Genomic DNA, 21,751 nt, shown 5'->3' with positions numbered 1-21,751 from the left:
AATTGAAATAAGTTGTGGCTGGTGTTTTCCTTCTGGTGATTTCAACTGGTCTCTTTGGAAACACCTGCTCCAACTTGGGAAGACCTTGTGAACTTTTGCCATCTCCAGGGGCAGACTGGAAACCTCAGCATGCCTGCACAATGTCCACATCTGGCCATGTGAAATAGCAGCTTTCACCCTAGGAAGCAGTCAGCACTACTGCACACCCCAGTGGGAGTACTTGTGGTTGGGCAGCTGGAGGACTTGCACTTTTCGGCTCCTCTAAGCCACAGTCCTTTCCACCAATGGCTCTTCACATTTCACTAACCTCTCCCTCTTAAGAGTATCCCTACAACAAGCCTCCCTGTTTTCTGTATGCTGGTAGGTGTAACCATCTATGTACGTGCACACAATCAGTGTCCACACAGACACATCTTCATGCATGATATGGAACATGTAAGCATAGCAAAATAGCCAAGTAGTGAGTGATAGTTAGCGATACGACATCTTAGTGGCTTTAAGGGCTAAGAGTTATTTCACAGGAATGTGAGAAAGGAAGTCAGCTGTGAAAGTTACCAGAATTAGCTACTAGCATTCAAGCACATGTAGTGGTGTTTGGCACGTCATGTTAATGGAAGTGAAAATTACCCCAGATGAACTGCTAGGGATCCAAGGATAAAATCGGACGCAGTGGGCTGGTGTTGTGGCATAGTGGATGAAGCTGCTACCCACAAAGCTGGCTTTCTATATAGGCGCTGATTTGAGCATCATCTGCTCTATTCTGGCCCAGCTCCCAGCTAATAACTTAGAAAAGCATCAGAGAATGACCCAAGTCCTTGGGTCCCTGCATCCATGTGAGAGATCCAGAAGATCCTGGCTACTTTTCAGACTGACCCAGCTCTGGCTAGAGTGGCCTCTGCGTGTGAACCAGTGGATGGAGATCTTTGTAAAACTCTTTCAAATAAATACGTCTTTAAGAAAAAAAAAAAAATTGAACATTCCCTGTGTAAAGCTGACTTGGGCCCCCTTCTGTGCCCCTGGTTGATTTTGCACAACCAAGGTAATGGGAGGACTGTTGCCCTGCCCTGCCTTTCAGTCTCCAGCTCCTATGCAGAGCCATGGGCAGCCAAGGCCGGTTGAGGCAGGGTGCTGATCTGGAGCCCCTCCCTGACCCTGCTGCTGCAGGCACAGGGTACCTCTTGTTGGGGCTCAGCAGCCTCACACAGGCTCAGTGTTGCAGTCAATTGACCCATGAGTCTGTTGGGGATTGACCTTAATATTTTTCTCTAACTGCAAATTTAGGGGAAAAAATGTCAGGAGTAGTGACTTTGTTAGGGACATAACCTGTTTTAATCATAGAAGTCAATGTGCACACAAGTAAAAACAGTTCACTTAGCCTGTCATTCATTGGTGAGCAGACATGTCTGTACCATGTGTACATATACTTTTCACACATACAATATCATGAATGCCCAGAATGGTAAATCTTGGTGTCTGTTTAGATCTCTATCTTATTTGGTGTCCAACAGATGTATATCACGGAAGCTCTTCTGTCTTCCCTTTCAGTTATACTGAAACTTCCATTTGCTGGTTCACACTCCAAATGGCTGCAATGGCTGGAGCTGAGCCAATCCAAAGCCAGAAGCTTCTTCTGAGTCTCCCATAGGGGTGCAGGGTCCCAAGGCTCTGGGCCATCCCCTGCTGCTCTCCCAGGCCACAAGCAGGGAGCTGGATGGGAAGTGGAGCGACCGGGACACAGACTCAGATGGGATCCTGGCAGTTGCAAGGTGAGGATCTGGTTCAGTCCTTTCCTTCAGACGATGCCTAGCTGGGAGCTACAGAAGATGAGTTGACACCTGTGAGGCTTTGGGATGTCCTTAAGGGGTGTCCGCGAAGTCCTGCTTCCACACAAATTCCTCGGCATAGCCACTGCCCAAACTACAGCTTTCAGCACAGGTGAAGATGGCCAGGATGCCCCAGTCGACACTGTGGCCCAGGCTGTCAGCCTTCAGGTAGTTGAGCAGCTGAGGCATGACCTGGGAAGGGGATACACAGGACAGCAGCGGGAATATGGACACTATGTAGGTAACACATAGAGTAGTGGTAAAGACAAAACTAAACCAGAAAAGCAGATTTTGTTATTGTGACTCAAGAAACACCAACTACCAGTAATGAACACAAAAGGATATCTCTTGATGTATTTTTCTTTTTCATCCAAGAAATCAAGTATTATATAACTTGTAATACGAGGGAACTGTAAGAGCATTTGCACTCCACACAACGGATTCTGATACCTCTGGGGGAAGAGACATTCAGTGTACCTACCCACTTGTTTAAAAAGTATGGGTCAAACACTGTAACTAATGGAGCAGGAAAAAAAGGTTAACAGCAAAGGCATTAAAGACAAGGACAGGCCCACACTGGGTGGTTGTAAGGGTTAGCACAGAAGTCAGCCAACAGGTAACAGAAAGCTGACAGACATCAAAACAGACATCCCCAGGAAGTAAGCTAGGGTAGGACAGGGCGATTTCCCACAGTAATCCCAGACTGATGGGGCACAGCCTTACTTGTCATCATACCTGGAATTCAAGAATTCTCTTGGCACCACAAGGGCAATCTGGAATATCCTTTGCGTGAGGGATATTTTTACCAGAAATCCAGATGGGGGTGATACCTCTGCCATATCTGAGAATCTAAACACCAAGAAGGATATCAACATCTCACCTGGCAACACTGCTGACCATTTGGACAAACCACATAGTCCTGCACTCTCACTGTGCTCCAAAGGCATTTGAATCCCTGCATCAGATCTGCAGGGTCCGCACTACCAATGCCTGCTCTGTCCTCAAAACAACCTGGGTGACTTCAAGGATCCTCTCTGACCCAGCAGAAACTTTACCCAATGTGTCTGCTGTGAACGCACTACTGCTTCCGCCTCCCTTTACCAGGCTCTACATACAGGATGTTGCATAATGTACACTCACCTTCCTACAAACCCAAGGAAACTTCAGAGCTATTAAAAGTGACAAATGAGCCCGTGTTCAGGTGCAGCAGTTTACTCTTTCACACTGCCTGGGACACTGGCATCCCATATTGGAGTACCGCTTCAGTCCCAGCTGTCCCCCTTTCTGACCCAACTCCCTGCTAATGCACCGAGGAAAGCAGACGACCCCAGGGCTTGGACTCATGGCTCCCATATGAAGACATGGATGGAATTTCATGCTCTTCAGCCCAGTCCTGGCCATCAGGAAACAGTAGATCAAAGAACTTTGTTTTCGGTTTCTCCTCTGTCACTCTGCCTTTAAATAACTTTAAGAAGATGAAACCAGAAAAACAAAACCTGGGTACTTATCTGACTCCATGAGCGGTTTATAAGAATTTAGCTATCTTTAGTGATCTATATTGACAATGAGGGAAGCTAATAGGAGTAATGTTTAAATATGACATGTTGATAACTCCCCCACCATGACACCCAACTCATGCAACATCTCATTCATCTTCCTGCACGCTTTCTGTAAGAAAAAAATCCTATACAACAAACACTGTCTCCATTTTCCGACAGCTAGGAAGCAGACTGAACAGAAGGAAGCGTTCCTTCAAGGTCAAAGAAAAAGTCTGCTTAAATAGATGCTCCTCAGGAAGAGTTCAGTCACTTCTCAGGGTTACACTCTTAAGTCAAAGACTGAAAAGCGTACACAAGGTGGGGCAGTTCCTATTTTACCTGTTCTGGTTCAACAGCTATCTGAGTTTTAAACTTCTGGAAAATTTTATCTTCCTTAGATTCATGCTTTGCCATGGAATCCAGTTCTTCCTCAAGTGCTTCACCTGAAAAATCAACACAACACTTAGGAGACAGGTCCTCCATGCCATACTGACTCCCGTGCAGCTCCCCAGCACCATGCCATTTACCAAGTTTCAAAATCAGCACTTTGTGGTCTAGTATCTCACAAATCTGAATTTTGTACCATTTTGAACCCTTATGGGGAACACATCAGATGTGTCTCCATCAGTGCTGTCCAGCTGTCCGTTCTTGCCAAAGGAGCTCCACTGGTCGGAGTCCTAAGGTGACCTTAGTGACTGTTCTGGTGGGACCATGTTCCCACACAATCCTTTTTTTTTTTTTTTAGATTAATTTTATTTTTTATTGCAAAGTCAGATATACAGAGGAGGAGGAGGAGGAGGAGACAGAGAGGAAGATCTTCCGTCTGATGATTCACTCCCCAAGTGATCGCACGGCTGGTGCTGTGCCAATCCGAAGCCAGGAGCCTGGAACTTCCTCCAGGTCTCCCACACAGGTGCAGGGTCCCAAGGCTTTGGTGCCGTCCTCAACTGCTTTCCCAGGTCACCAGCAGGGAGCTGGATGGGAAGCAGAGCTGCTGGGATTAGTACCAGTGCCTATATGGGTTCCTGGCGTGTTCAAGGTGAGGAGTCCAGCCACTAGGCCACCATGCCGGGCCCCGTTCACACATGATCTAAATGCTCCTTACCCCACTTCTGTAACCAACCAGCTCTCCAAAGAGCTTGGAGTTCCCTTTCGAGACAACAGCATTTAGTCACCAGAATACCCACTGGTACTGAGATTCACAAACAGGTCTAATATACTATAGGTTCATTCTGGTACACACAACAAGGTTTCTATAGAATCTTACACATCCCCAGTACACAGACATCTCAAAGTATCCTTAGCAACACTGCCAGAAACATGCTTACTGCAAACACTGGTATGTCCTTGGTTTCATTCTTAAAGTACATTTCACTGGGATGGTACTTTACTGTATTCTGGAGTCACATAGAATACTTGTGTGTGTGGCTGTGACTAACCGTATGGTTTCATTTATTTTGACTATTGTTTTACTTTGTAATAAAAACGTCCCACAGTTCCGTACTCGGGAAACTAGCCCTCAGAGTTGGCCTCCTTCCTCACCCTGTCAGCCTGTACTGCTCCCCCTTTCCTGAAGGTAAGCATTTCATGAAGTGTCCTTTCTGAAAACACAGTATCAATGTACACATACAGCAGACACATGTGGCCCCTGCAGGCAGTGTGCACTGACCTCAGTACCTGGGCACGGATTGGTTATCATGTGTGCTAATTTCTCTAGACACCCACTGGACTCCTCCACCTGCCCAACCAGGTGCTGCTGCTTCCCATCAAATCCCATTATCAAATCCAAGGTGGCTCACCAATTAAGACTCAACTATGGAAGCTTTGGGGATGTACAAACCAGAAGTTAAAACTCCAATGTAAACTGCATAAATCTAAATTTGTGCTTGTTAAAAGCTAAAAGTTGTGAGTGTTGTGGTGCACAACCCACACTAGAGCGCCATTTCCAGTCCTGGCTGCTCCCACTTCCCAACCACCTCTGCTAATGTAACTGGGAAACAGATACTTGGCTCAAGTACTTGGGCCCCGGGCCAGCAGGTGGGAGGTGCAGACGGAGCTCCTGATTCCTGACTTTGACCTGTCCCAGCCCTGATTGTTGCAGGCATTTGGACAGTGAACCAGCGGATGTAAGAGTATTCTTTCAAAAAATCTTTTAAAGAATCCCAGTACCTATGAAACTGTGTCACATAATACAATGTAATTAATGAATAAATTAAAAAAAATTATATTGTAAGGAAAAAAAATCTTTTAAAACAATAACAAAAGCAGTTGACCCCACCCCCCCTCCAAAAAAAAAAAATCCAAAGGCTCTAGAGTTGCCAAGACTTGAACTTAACAGTTTCATGATCAAAGCATATGACACACAGACCTCTGTTTCCACACCTATCAAATGTTACTAGGTTATTGGGATTTTCTGGTTTTCGTTTAGGAGAGAATGACCTTCCTTTTGCCTGCCCACAATGGTAGCCAGGAGCTGGAAACACAATTTCTGTGTCCCATGTGTGGCAGGAACCCAGTGAGTTACCTGAGCCATCACCACTGCCTCCAGGGGCCACACCGGCAGGAGATGGCCTAAGGGGCCAAATCTGGAACCCCGGCACTTCCAGTAGGCTGAATGCTGCACAATACTCATGAGTGTAAAAACAGCCCTCAGTACAGAACAGGTGCAGGCCAGTGCTGGCTACTGCCACGTCTCTTAGGTATTTGGTCAGCCAAGGTGCTTCCCTGGAATATGACCTTCTGATGCTGACAAACTATGTCCGTGACCCTCACAGTATGGTAAATGCTGTGCTAGATTACAACATCTCTGGCACTCTGACACATGCCAGGAAGGCAGGGAAACATTCACCATCAGTAACACTGAGGATTGCAGGTGATGGCCTCCACAGGGAGATTACCTTTCCCAGAAACTCTTACCCTGCCATGAAGAACCCCCTCAAACACTAGTTAATTCTCTAGTGAAGTTCTGAAATTCTTACCCATGCTCTCCGTAATCTCAGAGTCATCTTCCTTTTCCACAACTTCAGGCACAAACTCATCCTCTGATTCTATGACAATTTCAAATTCTGGAAAAAGGAAGTTGTGGTCTGGAACTACATGGTCCAACTGATCTAAGATAGAAACGTTAATCCATCGTTAGTATGCGCTAATGCTTCCCTACTCACCAAGCATAGTCTTGTGGTGATGACACGTCTAACTGTCATTATTTCCCATGCACACAACACACAACGTATTAGCCAGGAGTAGACACGTCACGCACTTGAGACATCTGAGCCTGCTGCTGCACTACAGAAAACTTCGTAAATTGAGGGAGCAAATGTAAGATATTAACAGGGTCTAGTGCAGTTGGTATGTTAACCAGGAATGTGTTGTATGTAATTATGCTGTACTTCATATGACTGGCAGTGCAGGATTGCTCACACCCATGTCACCACAAAACCATAAGAACATGTGGCAAACATGTGGGCGCCATGTCTGAGATCACCACTGCATGTATGGTCCATCAGTGACCAGATGCTATGCAGAGCAGTAAGAACACCACAGTCCACACAGCAGCATTTTCCCTACTAAACTAACTTCAGAGTTAGGGTCACAAGCCAATGCCTGGGGCCCGGCGGCGTGGCCTAGCGGCTAAAGTCCTCACCTTGAAAGCCCCGGGATCCCATATGGGCGCCGGTTCTAATCCCGGCAGCTCCACTTCCCATCCAGCTGCCTGCTTGTGGCCTGGGAAAGCAGTTGAGGACGGCCCAATGCATTGGGACCCTGCACCTGCGTGGGAGACCCGGAAGAGGTTCCTGGTTCCCGACATCGGATCGGCGCGCACCGGCCCGTTGCAGCTCACTTGGGAAGTGAATCATCGGACGGAAGATCTTCCTCTCTGTCTCTCCTCCTCTGTGTATATCTGGCTGTAATAAAATGAATAAAATCTTTAAAAAAAAAATAACAAGCCAATGCCTGGATGAAGGCCAGGCTGATGATGCAACTGAATGACTGCCACAAAGATTCTCTCACGGTAACCAGTCATGAAAGCTCTGAAAAATCCATACAGCTTTTTAAACTTAAAAACTATCCTGGAAATAAAATGTCCAGGTTGCTCAGGCAGAACAAGGACTCACCGGGTTGCGCACAAGCCTGCTTATGTCCCATCCTCCAGTCCCGCATTTGATGCTCCCTGCTGCAATAATGCGCCTTGTGGCAGCGGGAGCAAGCTTTGGGGCCTAAACACCCACACACCCTGCAGAGATGGGCACCTGACTGCAGCTGGAGACACACAGCCTCTCCTGTGCCTGGGCCAGGACCCTCAGAAGGAGGCTCATAGGAGTAAAAGTCATTTTTCCTGGGTAACTGATTCCTGAAAACTAAAAGAGAAATTTTGTAAATATTTCAGATAAGACAAAACAACGCTTCAAATATTTAAGCCTCTATTTCACATTAGAGACCCTTATTTTAAAAGGAGAAAACAAAACTTGTTCTTTTGGGGAGCTTATTTTTAGGAGGGAGATTTTGAAACAAAAAGGCAGCTTTTAACATCTAGAAGGTGGGGGTTAGGTCACCCCCATGTCAGATGGTGTCTAGGAACTCCAGCCCTGTTCCAGCCAGCTCCCTGCTAACGTACCTGCAAGGCAGGAGGTGATGCCTCCAGCGCCATGGGACCTTGTGGGGCCGTGGTGGAGACCAGCACTAGTCCCTACCATGTGGTAACCAGCACTAGGGGACCATTTGGGAACCTTGCGGGGACCAGCACTATAGACCATGGGGGAACCCCCTGTACTGGCTTCGGCTTAGCCCTCAGCTGGTACGGACACTTGGGGCGATAAGCAGCGCAGGAGATTCGTTCTCTCCCTCTTTGCCTTTGAATAAGTGAAATTTAAAATCCAGAAGCTGAATTTTATCTGGCACGTGTGACTGAGTGTGCTCTTGGGCTAACCAAGTCAGAAACAAGACTGATGGCTGTCAAATCGCAAACATCCAAGAGCCACGGGCACCCACACCACCCTAACCCACAAGTCGGGGTTTGGGGCGGGGAGGACGCACCTCGCAGGCCGGCACAGCACGGCGGCTCCCGGCAGCAGAAGAGGAAGAGGCCGCGGTGGAAAGCGTCATCGCGGCCGGGAAGCGGCGCGTACACCTGCAGCAGGAAGGCGAGAGGGCGGCCGCACAGCGCACAGGCCAAGGCCCCGGGCCCCGGCAGCCCCGCCGCGCCCAGCCACGCCGGCCGCCCGCCCACCTTGCTGGGGAACTGCTCGCTTCGCAGCCGCCACGCGGGCGCCTCCTCCGCAAAGCCCAGCTCCACCGGCGCGGCTTGCAGCGCGGCCATGCCGACCGGAACCACCGCGCCCAAGGGCGGTCGGGCGGCCGGAAGGCGGGAGGCGGGAGCACGGCTGGAGGTCTGGAGCTTGGTGGGAGGAGGCCTGCAGGCCAACTTCCGCTCCGTCACGGGAGGTTTTTAACATTTTTCCGGGATCGCGTGTTGGGGTAGCTGTTCCTCGAGACAAAGTGGAGACATTGGGTCGCTGAGGTCTGTTATTCACGGCAGGGAGTCCTGTTGCCACGGGTCTTACGGTCACGCCGAAGCGGGAGCCGGTCTGCCACGCAGCCGGGCCCTCCTCAGGCAGCCAGCCCAGCTCCGCCGCTGCTCCGGGAGGGAAGCCGGAGGTGGTTCGCCTGACTGGGATCCTTCCCACCCGGACCCCGCCCCGGGAGCGGCCTTTCTGTTGTCACCCCAGGAGGCCGTGTCCCTGTTGGTGTCCCCGGGGCTTCCTGTCATGGCCCCAGAAGGCAGCGGGAGGTGGTCCTAGAGCCTGTGCCTGCACCAGGACTGGAGACCCCTCTGAGCTTTGGCTTGGCCCAGCGCCAACAGTTGTAACCAGCCGCTGCAGTATCTCTTGCTCTTGCTCAGCCATTCAGATCCATCTGTCTTTTAAAACTAAATACTTCCATTCTTCCTCACACTAAATTGATGATGGGTGAGGCACTGTGCCTTGACATCCGTGTAAGTGCTGGTTTGTTTCCCAGGCTCTGTTTTTGATCCGGCTCCCTGCTTAAGTGCCTGGGAAAGCAGTATGAGATGGCTCAAGCCTTGGTCTCCTAAACCCATGTGGGAGAACCACGTGCAGAAAGCAACTGGCATTTGGCTCCTGGCTTCAGATCGCCTCAGCTTGCCTCAGTTTGGCCATGTAGAGAGTGAGCCAGCAGGTAGAAGATCTCTCTGTCTAGTTCTTTCTATAACTGCCTTTCAAATAAAATAGAATAGATCTGAAAAAGAAATGAATTGTGCTGTTGAGAGCACAATCGTTGAAAACTTTCAGTTTTGGGTGTGATATATTGATGTGACTTACTCACACAGTATAATAACACCCACAGCTGGTCCGTAGAGTGTAATAACACCCACAGATGGTCTGTATAGTGGTTCTAACAAGCTGAATCTCTGGGACAGTCACAGTGTCCCACACTATGATGTGACCTCCCCTCCTCCATACTCTGGGATGCTCACTTGCACCCCATGCATCAGCACTGTGGTCCCACCCCCCCACCCCATCCCCAAGATGACCCAGTCGTCTGGACTGATGGTGTTTGTATCCAGCAGGTGGCACCATCAGGTGCACAACCTGGTAGGGCAGCTGCACCCTGCTCTGTCCCTAACCCTAATCCTGCCCTATCCCCCCCACAACCTGCACTCTTTGCTCTTGCTGGCTGTAGTCCCTGTCACATCTCCTAGTGGCTCTCTGAAGAACCAGGACATGGGGCAGGGTACCAGAGGCAATGAGTACCACCACCCCACCCCTGGGCTCTACTCCTGCCCTGGGCTCATCTGGGTAGCAATGGACTGAGATGATCTTAGCTTCTGGGTGCGTTCCGATGTGGCCCATACCCTTCCCCGCAGCTGGGCTGGCACCTGGGGCAGCTATAGCAGGTTTGTGGATCACTGCCTGGCCCCTCCAGGATGACACCACCTCCACCAAGCACAACTGAGTCAATGGCTGCAACCTGGCTTTCATGTGGCACTTTCTACAACAGGAGCTCTGTGCCATGCAGCTGGAGATCAGTAAGTGGAGGGATTTGATGCCAACCTGGCACCACCACTGCCACGGGACTCAGGGGGCTGGGCTGAGACTTTCTGGGCCTGAACTAGGAGCATGGAAGGGGGTTCATGGCCAAGGGTTGCTGGGCTGAACTGGGAGCATGGGAGGGAGTTTGTGGCTGAAGCTTGCAGGGACTTGACTCAGGGTATGAGAAGGGTCTGTGTCAGTAGCCCACCATTGTGGGGAGGATGTGCCTGTAAAACCCAACAGGCAGGCAGTCATCAGCCATGTGTGAGTGTTAATCCAGGGCCAGCTGAGTGTCAGGGCCAGCTGCCTGTCTCAGGAGGCTCACAGGCTCTGTGGCTTGGAACCCATGGGTTGCTCCCTTACCTCTCAGTGCCTCTGCTCACTGGGCCTGTGCTGGGATCCTGTGCTGTCTGCAACAGTGACCACATGGCTGACTGGCCTTTTGTTCTGGTTCAGGTCATCATGAAGTTGAAGAGTTTTACCATTTGCTCAAGGTCATCACTGAAAGGAGGCTCCTTGTTCTGGGGTAGGGGGCAGAAGGAGCACCAGGCTGGGCCACCGGAAGGCTGCATTTGACATCGGCCACTTGCAGAGGTGCTGGTCTCTGTCATTGCACACCCTGAGTTCCAGAGAGTGGACACTGGTACATTCTCGCCACAGCCCCCAGAGCTGCTGCTACAGCTGGAGGAGACCATGGCTGCCACTGTAGACCTCAGTACCCTTGGAGGATGGCTGCCAGGGTGAACCTTCTTGCCCAAGACTCCCCACCTGCCCCCATGGCCTGGTAAGTGCTCCTATGAAACAAGAAGAGCTTCTTCCTAGATACCTGACATGGTTCTGCCAGCCCAGGGCTGTTTTCTGAGTGTCCCAGGCATGGGTCCTCAGGGAGCATAGGGCCCTACTTGCTGTGAGGGTGTCTGGGGTTGGGAGTGTTGGGCTTTGCTTACGTAAAGCTTCCTGTTAATACACCTGAGAAGGATGCCCCAAGTGCCATCTGGGAGTCCCTTGGCTCCTGGCTTCAGCCTAGTCCCAGGCCAGGAACCAGGATCCAGGAGCCTCTTCTGGGTCTTCTGCACAGATGCAGTGTTCCAAGGCCACATGCAGGGAGCTGGATGGTAAGCGGGGCCTCCAGGATACAAGCTGAGCCGGCACCCATATGGGATCCCAGCACATGCAAGGTGCAACCATTTGGTATTTTCAAAAGCAAAGATTTCATACCTGCTACAGAAACAGCTAATGGTAATAATGAATCACTGTGCCATGGGGCCACGTTATGTGTGCATGCATGTTTGTTGTTAGCTTTGCCGACTACCCGAGAAAGAAAATACCAGCCAAGTACAAACAGACCTTTATTATGAGAAGAGAAGTCTGTTCCTGGGCCTTACCTCTTGCAGCAGAGGAACAAACAGGGGAGGAGAGGCCCGCAAGTGGGGAAGACAAGCTGGGTAGTGGAGACAAAGGTTTCATACCCCTTCTGACATGGGTGCTGGGTAGTGGAGACAAAGGTTTCATACCCCTTCTGACATGGGTGCTGGGTAGTGGAGACAAAGGTTTCATACCCCTTCTGACATGGGTGCTGGCACTGGCCCTCCTTCGGCCCTGATAGGGCAAGGAATGTTGGCCTTTGTCCATCATTGGCCCATATGTGGCCTTGCTGCCTTCGGGATGTGCCAGATCTCTGGCTGAGGTCACTGCGGTGTCCACCCACTTCCTGTAACTGCAGTAACCATCATGTGTGTCTTTCAAATTTGAAAGAGAAAGGGAACATCAAAGAGAGAATGGGAAGGGGATTTGGCGAAGAGGGGAAAGGAAAACCCAAAGCCTATGGAACTAAAATAAATCTGTAAATAAATAGATAAATAAATAAATAAGAATGGGATCTGCCAACTTCTGATTCACTTCTCAAATGGCTTCAATAAGCAGAGCTGGGCCAGGTGGAAGATAGGAACCAGGAACTCCATCCTGGTTTCCCACATGGGAGAAGGCCCAAGGATCTGGCTCAGTCTTTATTGCCTCCTCACATATGTTAGCAGGGAGCTGGATTGGAAATGGAACAGCCAAGACTAGAACTGACACTGGTGACGCAGGCAGCTAGTTCAGGGTCATGAGCTTGGAAGCCATTCCCCTACCACCTAGTTGTTCCCTCTGGCCCACCTGTGACTCTCACCTCTCACCTGTCACCTGAGAGAGGGTGGTATTGCATTGTTGTGTAACCACTCTCCTCACTATAAAGGTCCATGATAGGGAGGTGCTCACCATCTTGGTTGTGTGCTTCTGTTGGTCTGGTACTCTGACTCTTGGCCTCCCCAGTACCTCTGAGGACAGGTATGGCCCCTGTGTGTCTGTATTCCTCACCCTCTGTTTACTGCTTGGGTGGGACAATGAAAATAGCAATGAAGTACATCCAGGTTATTCGTTGCATGTCTCTTAGGATAACTTGTATTGTTGGGGAAGCTGGGACATAGGTCTTCAGCTTAATGAATGGACTTGCGGGTAATGACCATTTGTTCCTCTTGGGGTTACAATTGATTGGATTGCCATATGGACTTGTGACTTACTATTTCCAGTGGGCCCTGTTATCACCAATAGACTCCTTAATAAACCTTAGACATGTCTGGTGTGATCTCGCTCACCCAGGAACAGCACACTGATGTGGAATGCTGTTGGCAAAGATGGTGATTTAAATGGTTATGCCAAGCCCATCTCCATACTGTCTTTTCTGTGATGACACTTTATTATTTATTTATTTTTTTGCAATTATGGCAGAATCCTCTGAGGTGTTTCCTTTATTTTACAAACCGAGACTTAGAGATATTTCTAGAAAACACTGTTTTTCCCTGTGTGAGACACATGGTAAATAAAAGAGATTTCATGCCAGCTAATATGTGAACATTTTATCATTGGCACGGAAACTTGAGGAGAGAAATTGTTTCTGGCAGAGCATCACTTTATACTATTTCTTCTGTTTAGTACTCAGGGGAAAGGTCAGTGTTGACGATAATAAACACAAGTAGATGACCACTTTGTGTCCCCACAAATGTCCCTGTTTAAGCCCTCACATCTTTCTCCTTCACTGCCATGTGAAGGCACAGAAGACGGTGATCTGCAAGCCAGGAAAAGGCTAGATGAGCAATATTCCCTAATGTTAGACTGTAACAGTAAAAGAAACCTCACTCCTTTAAAAATTTACCCAGCCCTAAGTATTTCCCAGAGAAATAGAGAGTTAGTTGAAATATATGGATATAAAATTGTATTCCAGTTTGGGCCAATTGTAAAACTGAATTAAAAAAAAAATCCTTGGTGGTTTCCCAGATTGCATGTGATTTGATAATTACCTATTTTTAAAAATTAGAAGTGACTTAAATATGAGAAGTCAGTATGGCAGACTGTCAGTTACGGCATGAGCCTTGGAACCTTGCATCATAACAGCAAGTTGCCTTGGCTACGGCAGAGTTCCTGGTGCTGCCTGATTTGGCTTCAAATCTCAGCAGGCCCACAGGCTGCGCCATTTTCTGTGTCAAGGATTAAAGAAAAAAGCTGTTCTTATCAACCAAAAAGCAGTTCAAGCTTTTAGAAGGTCATTCAGATCTGTGCTACACAAGGTAATCTCTTCATGTGTGATTTGAGATCATCCAAATAGATCGGCACCCCCAGAAGGTGTTCTGACTTGCTTCCCCTAACACACAGGAACTAACCCATGACTTCAGTATTGGTTTCATAGAAAGCTGCTTGTGTTGTTCAGAATTACTGCTGCCAAGACAAGACAATAGACTATGTTCTCAGAAGACATGCTGCCTGTGCTCTGGGAAAAATATGTTTCTGTAAGTCTCTGCAAATCCCTGCCCTATTCGAAAGAGTTTAATATTTTCTTCATTATATTTGTGTTTTCCTAGTGTAGTCACAGAGACCTCTTGGAATATGGTAGAAGTACAACCAAATTATAGAAAGAATGGTCTGGTCTCTGTACACATTTTAATGTACCCAGTATTTTATGTTTTTTAGCCCTTTTTTTTGATAAAATTTGAATGACAATATGGGACTTACTTTACCATAACCTTGCATTACATTCATTTTCATACTAACATGAAACCAACCTGTAATTACTTATGTACAAGTAAATTAGTTTAAAATATTGGGAAAATACAATATGATTTTTCCTAAGTGAGTCAGACAATTTTGTTAAATGACATGTCTGACACTGTTCATTTCAATGGAAATAGCAGCAGATATTTGTGGAGAACTTTACAGTTTAAGAAAGCATTTGCAAACTACACGTTGGTTATAATTTCAGCAATACACATGAGTTTTTGTTTAGATTATGTATTTTATTATCAATGCCATCATTGACATTCACATGGGAATTCATATTTCTTTCAGTGATCCTTCGACATGCATTGTGTATGTAAGCTGTTTTATATACTGCTGAAGGTACTTCAACCACAGTCTTTTGTGGCTCTTAGGTCTACCCTCTGGGCAGCTGGTCCTGCCCTTTGTGCTTTTGGCTGTGTTCTGTGTCAGCCTTACTTTCTCAGGAACAGTAGAATGTGTTTGCAGAGGATCTGTTTTATCAGCCTGTTTCTGTTTGTACTGACATGCAGTAGGCCCCCATGCCATCAACCTTCCCTGAAACACTTTCCCAAACTGCCGAGCTGTATGCATCCTAGGCTTCCTGTTGGTTCGCCTGGGAAGTTAGGGCAACCATGGTAGCACTAGTGACTGCTTCTCATCCCTAAGTGTGTTGGATGTCAGTGGTAGGAAGAATTCCCCTCAAGTGAATACCCTACAGCCCACACCCAAACCCCTGCCATCTGTGAGTCAGCTAGAAAACAGAGTACACTGTGAAGATGTATCAGCTTTCCAACTCTAACAAAGAAGGATGATCCTAAATGGGCCCAACACTGTCACGTAAATATCATTTGCATAACTCAAGGGGACTGGCACAGAACACAGCCAGCTTCTAGGAACAGGTATCACCAGAGAAGAGAGAAAAAGCGCTTCAACCTTAGCTACCTGAATTCAGTCTAGAAATTTTTTTCTGAAGCAAATCTTAAGGGAAATTTAAAGTAACCTATATCTTAGAAATGCTTACAAAAATGATCACTCAACATATTTAAATCCATGTAATCCAATGTTGTATATGTTTAGTCTGTCTCTATTTTTATTAAAAGGTTTATTTATTTGAAAGGCAGAACTAGAGAGAAGGAACAACAGAAAGAATCTTTCTCTGGCAGTTCATTGCACAAATGGTTGCAATGGCTGGTGGGGGGGCTGGTCCAAGGCTAAAAACCAGAAGTTTCTTCCGGGTCTGCTCTGTGGGAGCAGGGGTAAAAGTGCTTCTCAGGTGCGTGAGCAAGGAGCTGAATAAAGGGTGGAGTATCCATGACTCAAATGGGTGCCCATGTGGGGTGCTGGCGCTGAAGGCAGGAGTCTTACCCACTACACTTAATACCAGCCTTCCCAGTCTGTTTCAGTCTCTCTCAGAAAAAATTATATATTAATTGTGTGCTTTCTGATATTTATTGATCCTCCTAATTAAAGTAAGAAATAGGCACGATACAGGCAACAAATGAATGCATGGTTCTCAAAAAAGTAGCATTTAGAGTGTGGTCCGCAACACATATTCAGCATTCAGAAAGACTATCACTGTTGGCTCCCTTTGTTATGTTTGTTCAGGACCCTCCGTAGGCTGGCTGTGCTCAGGACACACTTTGTAGAGTCCTAGCATGGTCCTCTGTGCTGTGCGCCAATGGGGAATAGATGTGAACATCCTGTGTTTGACCGTGGAGCAGGTAGAACCTCCGTAGGCTGGCTGTGCTCAGGACACACTTTGTAGAGTCTTATGGTCCTCTGTGCTGTGCGCCAATGGGGAATAGATGTGAACATCCTGTGTTTGACCGTGGAGCAGGTAGAACAAGAAGTCTTAGCAGGAGCATAGCTTCTCCCATAATATTTGAGAAACTAACACTGATTGTTGCTTGACTTTCTGAAAATAAGAACAACTTGAATATTAAGTATGTAATGTCACCCAACTGCCTGCAGATGATCAACTACATAGTGGACAAACTGGAGGAAAGGACTAGCACCTCTGACAAGATGTTGCTCTTCTTGGTTTGGCCTGCAGTGAAATGTGTGGGCACATTCCAGTGAGTACTAATTCAGTCTGTACGTGGATTAGCTGTGGAAGGGCATAGTCGCTTGCAGTGTCTAGGACAGAGAGAAAATTTCTCCCAGACTACTTTGAAAAGGAAACATTGGCCCTAATTGTGTAACAAGGCAATGACTGACATTTTGACTCCAGTAAGAACTCATTGAACTTACTTTAATTCTGAATCTGTATGAAAAAATAAATATTGTGGCTGTTATTTACAAATGATATTCTTGTCTCTGGGCCAACATATTCATCCACATGTAAGTAATCTTTAGGGTAATTTAGAATCCTGCTACTTGTTACATTTGAATAGAACAGGAAGCTATAAAGTCCTCTGTAAATTAACACCTTTTTCAACTTGTGGAGACTGAGGCTTCCAGCGGCTCAATGACTTTTCCAGGATCTCATAGCTTGCATCCCATGGTCATGATTCAGTGCTGACTTTCTGCACCAGCTTCTCTTGAATGTACGACACACTTCCATCATGTGATACTGCTATACAGATGGAATCCTTCCAGAAACCAGAAATGAGGAAGGCAGTACTTGAGCCACTGCCTTCTGGCGTGTTTATACGTGCACTGATAGTTTTATGTAGTGTGGACATTTCATGTAGTTCATTTTTTTCTCCTGTTTGTCTGGTTGTAGTTATTCAGCGATAAGAAGATGTAGTTATTCGGGAATAATAAAACTTTCACCAATGGTGTTTTGCCATTACATACATTTTTCATTTTTATGTTGTTATGAAAATGTTGATTTCTGAAAATAGTGCTTTCCAATATTTGCCCTTGTGAGAATAAATGTGTTAGAGAGCGTTCTCTCGTAGATGCTGCCCAGCCTCCTGCTGGCTCCCACCTGAGAGCTGAGGACTCCTCTGGTGTGGTCATGCTCTGCTCTTCATCTCAACACTGGTTATGAGCGTGCTCGGGGGACACATTTTTGCTTTTCTGTACTTTTTTGTGCATTTCTTTGGTATGCATACTGTATTTCAGTAAAAAGTTATAAAATGGCCTTGAACAGTGAAGTCATTCTAAAAATAAAGTCCCCTAATCTCCATGCATGTTTTGTTTATCATTAAGGAAGCTATAGACGTCATTTTCACGTTTTTCTTCTTTCTGTACTATGAGCTGGAAGTAATAATACTCTCAAGTTTTCATATATGCAAGTCACTCTACTGAGTGCTGAAGAAATGGCTCCACTCATAGCCTGAGAAGGAGCCAGGGCTGGCAATCCATGTAGGAATATTGTTTGAATAAGACTGCTCATCACGTGGGACGTATATCTAGCCCATGTCTTCATCTCTTGCAATGTTTCCAACTCATTCTCTAATCTTGATGAGTCTGTCAGTATGATATGATTTAAAAATATTAGCTGCATAGACTGATCTGAAATTAGTTATTAATTACATAATCTACTTTGTACTGTTGAATTTGTTTAGGAACATTGACATATCCCAAGAGGAGGATCATGCTAGAAACATTCTCCTTCATGTCTTTGCTGTAGACATCAGCAACCATGCATCAGTAAGTGAACTTCCAATTCTACCTGGAATTGTATAAACTTATATTTTTAAGCCTTTCTCTTTGACAAAGATTAGAAAATTTCAGCTCCATAAAGTAAAACGGAATAATGTTACTCAATGTAAGATTTTCTTTCTCTGTTACTCTGCAATTCCAGTTTCATGAACATTGAAGTCTTTTAGTTTGTCTACAGTCTGAAAGATGTGTTAATATTTTGCTTCTTTAGACGGGATGCTGTTTGTTGGGTTAATCATATTTCCAAGCTGAGCCAGTAAAGCTTTCTTTTAGATATGTTCAGGTAAAGCAACATTGTCTCCTATTTCCACTTTCCCTAACTAATGCATGGTTTATTTTTAAACATCTTTTTACTTTCTTTTTTTTTTTTTTGTTAATTATTTATTATTTAACTTCAGTAATTACATTGTATTATGTGACACAGTTACATAGATACTTGGGTTCTCCCCACCCCTCCCCAAGCCCTCCCACCATGGTGGATTCCTCCACCTTGTTGTATAACCACAGCTCAAGTTCAGTTGAGATTTCCCTATTGCAAGCGTATACCAAACATAGAGTCCAGCATCTTATTGTCCCGTCAAGTTCAACGGCTTCTTAGGTATACCCTCTCTGGTCTGAAGACAGAGCCAGCAGAGTATCATCCCAGTCAATTGAAAGCTCCAACATACCATCAGCAAAAATTTACATCATTATGGAATTAATTGACATAGTAATGAATAACCAATATGTTAAAAGTAAATGCGAGTTCCCAGCCACCTTCTGTGACCACCTCACCTATACTTCAATTTTAGTTTATACACAACATATAACATTCAAAACATAACATGTTATACATAACATCATATCATCTTAAATTAAGGCAAACATGTGGTATTTAACCTTTTGGGATTGGCTCATTTCCCTTAGCATTATGGTTTCCAGTTTGGCCCATTTGGCCACAAAGAACTGCATTTTGTTTTTTTTAATAGCTGAGTAGTATTCCATGGAGTAGATGAACCATAGCTTTCTTATCCAATCCTCTGTTGATGGGCATTTTGGTTGTTTCCATGTTTTTGCAATTACTGATTGTGCTGCTATGAACATAGGAGTGCATGTTGGTTTCTCATAGAACAAGTGTTCTGGATATATTCCTAGGAGTGCTATTGCTGGATCATACGGTATGTTGAATTTGAGTTGTTTGAATATTCTCCATACTGATTTCCATAGAGGCTGTACCAGCCTGCAGCCCCACCAGCAGTGGAGTAGGGATCCCTTTTCCCCGCAACCTCGCCAACAAGTGTTGTTGGTGCTTTTATTCATGTGGGCCAGTCTTAAGGAAACCCACACAGATACAGCCAAATAATCTTTGACAAAAAGACAAACGACAATCCAGGCAAATGGGAAGGTCTGTTCAATAAATGCTGTTGGGACAACTGGTTGATAGCCTGCAAAAACAAAAAAATAGATCCACATCTCTCACCATACACTAAGATCAGATCTAAATGGATAACAGATCTAAACCTACATCCAGAAACCTTCAAACTTTTGGAAGAAAATGTTGGAAACACACTGGAACACTTAGGGGTAGGCCCTCACTTCCTAAAAAAGACTCCAGATGCAGTAGAAATCAAGACCAAAATAAACAATTGGGACCTCATCAAACTAAGAAGCTTCTGTACAGCTAGAGAAACAATCAACAAAGTAAAAAGGCAACCCACAGAATGGGAGAAGATCTTCGCACACGACATAGGTGATAGAGGGCTAATCTCCAGAATATACAAAGAGCTACAAAACAACCAAAATGTCAAAACAAATAAGCCACTCAAGAAATGGGCACGGGAAATGGGCAAACACTTCACAAAGGAACAAACCCAAATGGCAAATAAACATATGAAAAAATGCTCAAGTTCCCTGGCAATAAGGGAAATCCAAATTAAAACATACTTTCTTTTTTTTTTTTTTAAAGATTTATTCAGTTTATTACAAAGTCAGATATACAGAAAGGAGGAGAGACAGAGAGGAAGATCTTCCGTCCAATGATTCACTCCCCAACGGAGCCGCAACGGCCGGTGCTTTGCCGATCCAAAGTCGGGAACTAGGAACCTCTTCCGGGTCTCCCACGCGGGTGCAGGGTCCCAATGCATTGGGCCATCCTCGACAGCTTTCCCAGGCCACAAGCAGGGAGCTGGATGGAAGTGGAGCTGCCGGGATTAGAACCGGCGCCCATATGGGATCCTGGGGCGTTCAAGGCGAGGACTTTAGTCACTAGGCCATCTTTTACTTTCAAAGAAATCTTTTTACTTTCAAAGAAATAAACCTCTGCGAAGTTTTTTACTTGTCCAGAACGAAAAGAGGATGTTGAAAAAATACGTATATCCTTACAATATTTTTCCTTTTTTTAAAGATTTATTTATTTTTATTGGAAAGGCAGATATACAGAGAGGAGGAGAGACAGAGAGGAAGGAAGATCTTTTTTCCACTGATTCACTCCCCAAGCGGCCACAACAGCTGGAGCTGAGCTGATCTGAATCAGCAGGAACCAGGAGCTTTTCCAGGTCTCCCACGTGGGTGCAGGGTCCCAATGCTCTGGGCCGTCCTCGACTGCTGTCCCAGGCCACAAGCAGGGAGCTGGAAGGGAAGCAGGGCTGCTGGATTTAGAACCAGCACCCAAATGGGATCCTGGCTCATGCAAAGTGAGGACTGTAACCACTAGGCTATCGCGTCAGGCCCCACAGTAATTTTCTATTTTCTGTGTTCTATATGCCATGCAAATCTGCTGATTTAAAAACCAAAGAAATTATAAAATGGTTATGAACATTTTAAAAAGCTTCTTTTCAAGTTTTGTAAAACAATATTGGTAGAGTTTTTTTTTTTAAAGATTTATGTTTATTACAAAGTCAGATATACAAAGAGGAGGAGAGACAGAGAGGAAGATCTTCCGTCTGATGATTCACTCCCCAAGTGAGCCGCAACGGGCCGGTGCGCGCCGATCTGATGCCAGGAGCCAGGAACTTCCTCCAGGTCTCCCATGCGGGTGCAGGGTCCCAACGCATTGGGCCGTCCTGGACTGCTTTCCCAGGCCACAAGCAGGTAGCTGGATGGGAAGTGGAGCCGCCAGGATTAGAACCGGCGCCCATATGGGATCCCGGGGCGCATTCAAGGCGAGGACTTTAGCCGCGAGGACTTTAGCTGCTAGGCCACGCCGCCAGGCCCTATTGGTAGAGTTTTAAAAGTCTATGTAAGGACTTTCAGACATCCATTAAAAAAATGAGCATTTTCAATGAACCCTAAAGCCTACTGCTTGCACTTTCCAAAATATTTTATGTTAATGAACTCTTTATATTCCTAATTTTTGAGACCCAAGTTCTGTAAGTGTGAAAGTCTGCTTATGTTTCTTAATACTTCTTTAAACTTTTATTTTCTCAAAGCATGCAGACCTCATTACAGATTACTCTGATGTTATGAAACTGACAGACACAGTACAACTTCTTAGACGCTTATTATCTTTTTAAAAAACACTGCTGTGGTTCTGGCATGGTAGCCTAGCTGCTGAAGTTCTCTCCTTGCAAGCAGCAGGATCCCATAAGGGTGCCAGTTAATGTTCCATCTGCCCCACTTCCCATCCAGCGCCCTGTTTGTGGCCTGGGGCAGCAGTCGAGGACGGCCCAGAGCATTGGGACCC

The 21,751-nt window shown here is 46.2% G+C and overlaps 2 protein-coding genes across 2 annotated transcripts in view; one reads left to right on the top strand and one right to left on the bottom strand.

The window, feature by feature from the left end:
- The window catches only part of FAM120B (family with sequence similarity 120 member B), a 139,613-nt gene extending 118,600 nt beyond the window's left edge, over positions 1–21,013 (top strand). Inside the window, exon 10 of the mRNA XM_058657479.1 lies at positions 20,971–21,013. The gene's annotated coding sequence lies outside the window, so the exon portion shown is untranslated. The remainder of the gene's footprint in view (positions 1–20,970) is intronic.
- PDCD2 (programmed cell death 2) lies at positions 1,307–8,693 on the bottom strand. Its single transcript, XM_058661264.1, has 6 exons — positions 8,396–8,693; positions 7,477–7,719; positions 6,340–6,471; positions 3,701–3,804; positions 2,559–2,672; positions 1,307–2,015 (listed from the first exon to the last, which is right to left on the bottom strand). The coding sequence occupies exons 1-6, from the start codon at positions 8,676–8,678 to the stop codon at positions 1,857–1,859; spliced, it is 1,035 nt and encodes a 344-aa protein (XP_058517247.1). The 5' UTR covers positions 8,679–8,693; the 3' UTR covers positions 1,307–1,856.
- Positions 21,014–21,751: the final 738 nt, after the last annotated feature.

Source organism: Ochotona princeps, chromosome 1 (genome assembly GCF_030435755.1).
Source record: "Ochotona princeps isolate mOchPri1 chromosome 1, mOchPri1.hap1, whole genome shotgun sequence".
In the NCBI taxonomy this organism is placed as follows: domain Eukaryota; kingdom Metazoa; phylum Chordata; class Mammalia; order Lagomorpha; family Ochotonidae; genus Ochotona; species Ochotona princeps.
Note: the sequence above shows the minus strand (reverse complement) of the source record. Positions and strands in the feature narration are given on the sequence as shown.